Source organism: Tupaia chinensis, unplaced genomic scaffold (assembly GCF_000334495.1).
Source record: "Tupaia chinensis unplaced genomic scaffold, TupChi_1.0 Scaffold000231_1, whole genome shotgun sequence".
Classification (NCBI taxonomy): Eukaryota; Metazoa; Chordata; class Mammalia; order Scandentia; family Tupaiidae; genus Tupaia; species Tupaia belangeri.
The window spans coordinates 2142252-2144865 of NW_006159706.1; the positions used below are offsets into that span (position 1 = coordinate 2142252).

A 2614-nucleotide genomic window follows, 5' to 3' on the forward strand; every position below is an offset into this window, starting at 1 on the left:
CGGGAAGTAGAAGCGGCGGTGGCGGCGGCCCAAAGCGAAGGGAAGGAAGGAGGCAGGACCCCGAGAACCCGAGAGCCCAAGAGCCCGAACCCGAGTCGGAGTCACAGCGGCGGTAATAGTCCGAGACCCCTCTAGGCTGCCGTCCTTAGCGCGAGACCACGGGGTTCGACAGAAGTTAGAGGGATTGTGGCCAGGGCAGTGGGAAGCTAGGGGTCCCGGGCCGATGTGACGGGAGGCGGGGGTAAGGGAACCGGGCCAGCCCCAGAGTCGAGTTGTCCCCACCCCCACCCCGCGCGTACACTCTGATTCGTGGGCTGGTCTTGATCTTTCCCAGGACACCCCTGTGCGGTGCGGAGGGGGCGGCGGCCCCGGCTCTGACCCGCGCCGGGGGCTGGGCCATGGCGGAGATCAGCGACCTGGACCGGCAGATCGAGCAGCTGCGACGCTGCGAGCTCATCAAGGAGAGTGAAGTCAAGGCCCTGTGCGCTAAGGCCAGGTGAGCCCCGTGGCCCCAGGGAATGGAGACCAAGCCTCCGCCGAGGAGTTCCAGCCTGGGGTAAATCCAGCTCGGAGAAGACAGACTTGGATAAAGACGCTTAAAGTATTAGATGATGTGTTTCCAGGGGAGTAAGAGAATTACAGAAAGTACTTAGGAAAGTCAAGAAACAAGCCCTTCAGTCTTGAGGGAGAAAGAGGATTCTTGGTGGGGCTGAACTCTGCAACAGGCCTTGAAGAATAAGTGTCAGCAAGTATGGAGGTTCAAGATAGGAAAGCTAAACATCCTGTGGTTTCTTTTAATTCCAACAACTTTTAAAGTTAGCTGGTACCGTCCCCACTTTACAGGTGAGGACTCTCCTGTTCATAGTTACAAGTGAAGAGTGGAGTCTGAGGTCAGTTCTCTGTGTGCTGCTCCTTCTCAAGGCATAATGCAAGAAGGTGGAGGTGGGTCATTCTCATGTTGGGTGTGGGAGTCTAAGAAATTATAGCAGACAAACCAGAGAAGAATTAAGCATGGTATGCGGGAGAGGTCTATGAGAAGTAGAACGGTGTGGTGGTTAAGGGTCCAGGCTTTGGAATATTATGGCTCTAGGTTTGAATCCAAGCTCTAGTCCTTACTGTGTTGGTTTTCTTGAGGTGTCTGTAATTCAGTACCTTTATTTGTAAAGTAGAGATGTTAGTTCTTAGTAAGGTGATGTGACAATCTAGGGGGTTGTTTGAGCTGAACTCAGCCTCGTGTCTTGGTACAGTGTAAGTGCTGGATCCTCGCTAGGTGTTATTGCTGTGTGTTAGAAGGCAGTGATAACACAGGCTGAAGCCATCAGGAAGGCTTTCTAAGAGAAGGGGTAGGCCCCGGAGGATGAAGATTAATTAGCTAGCCGATGTGGGCAGGCTAACTAGGAAGAGGGTTCTGAGCAGGAGGAGGGTAGTAAAGGCTGAGCCATGTGGGCAACAGTGAAGAGACTAATTACCTGCCTCCTCTAGGGAACGGTTTGTGGCTTCTAGCAAGTTGGAGAATTGTGGGAGGAGACTCAGAAGAATTACCCTTTGGCTCCTAGAGGTTCAGTGACTTGACTGAGTTCATTGAGTGAGCAGGTGGCAAAGCAGGTTCTAGTTCTAAGTCTGTGGCCTTCAGGCTGTTTGCTTGGCTCTGCCCCATATAGACAGTCTGTGCAGACAGGCAGGGCTTGTGTGGGTTTGATGAAAAAGCCCCTTTAATCACATTTCATTTGTGACAGAGAGACAGGTACTTCTGACAGGGTCTTGCCGTGCCGCGATCCTCCCACCCCAGCCTCCCGGTTAGCTAGAATTATAGGTGGGCACTCTCACCTAGTGTGTTTGAGGCTAGTCTGAAAACAGAACTCAAGGCCTCCATGTGGCTCCTGCTAATGCAGCTTAGGCCCCTTTTAAAATGCTTGTCTATGGCACTTCTGTTTGGCCAGCTCAAGGAGGTCGCCTGACCAGACCAGCCACACAGTATTTTTAGTTGTCTCCCCCTCTCCTTGATTGCTATTGGTATTTTTTTTTTTAAGAATTACTGTACTTTAACTTTATTTATTTTACTTATTTTAATTTGACCAGAGAAGGACAGAGTGAAAGAGAGAGAGAATGAGAGAAAGGGAGAAAGCAAGCCATAAGGTCCAGGGCTCAAACCGTGGTCGGCCATGTGGAAGTCCAGAGCTCCCAACCACCACGCCACCAGCTGGCCCACTGTTGGTATTTTTAGGAACTTAAACCAGTTGCCACCTGGCACGATTCTTTTTCCCCGTAAGTCTTATCTCCCCCACAGGACCTGGATCGGTGAGGTGGTGGTGATAGATAATGCTTGGATAGCATGTTGGAGTTTTCAGAATAACAGAGAAGTTATGTGTTCAGTCTCCATTGTTCCTTGCAACAGCCCTGTGGAATAGGCAGGACAGGGGTGAGTATTTACCCCATTTCGCAGAAGAGGAAACTGAGCCTCAGAGTCGAGGTTATCTCACACAACTAGTGGGAGGGGAAGGTAGTTTTGGGTCCAGGTCTTTGAGTACTTATGGTCATTTTTCTCCCCAAGTTTTTATTTTTTAAATTTCTGTCACAAGAGCTAGAGAGAAACACATGTGCAGACGTGGACACA

General features: G+C 50.7%; 1 protein-coding gene across 1 annotated transcript in view; it reads left to right on the forward strand.

Annotated features, from left to right (window-relative positions):
- The first annotated feature begins 8 nt into the window (after positions 1 to 8).
- The window catches only part of PPP4C (protein phosphatase 4 catalytic subunit), a 9958-nt gene continuing 7352 nt past the window's right edge, over positions 9 to 2614 (forward strand). The window contains exons 1-2 of the mRNA XM_006148214.3: positions 9 to 112; positions 335 to 496. Coding sequence (XP_006148276.1) covers positions 399 to 496 — 98 coding nt within the window. The 5' untranslated portion in view covers positions 9 to 112; positions 335 to 398. The remainder of the gene's footprint in view (positions 113 to 334; positions 497 to 2614) is intronic.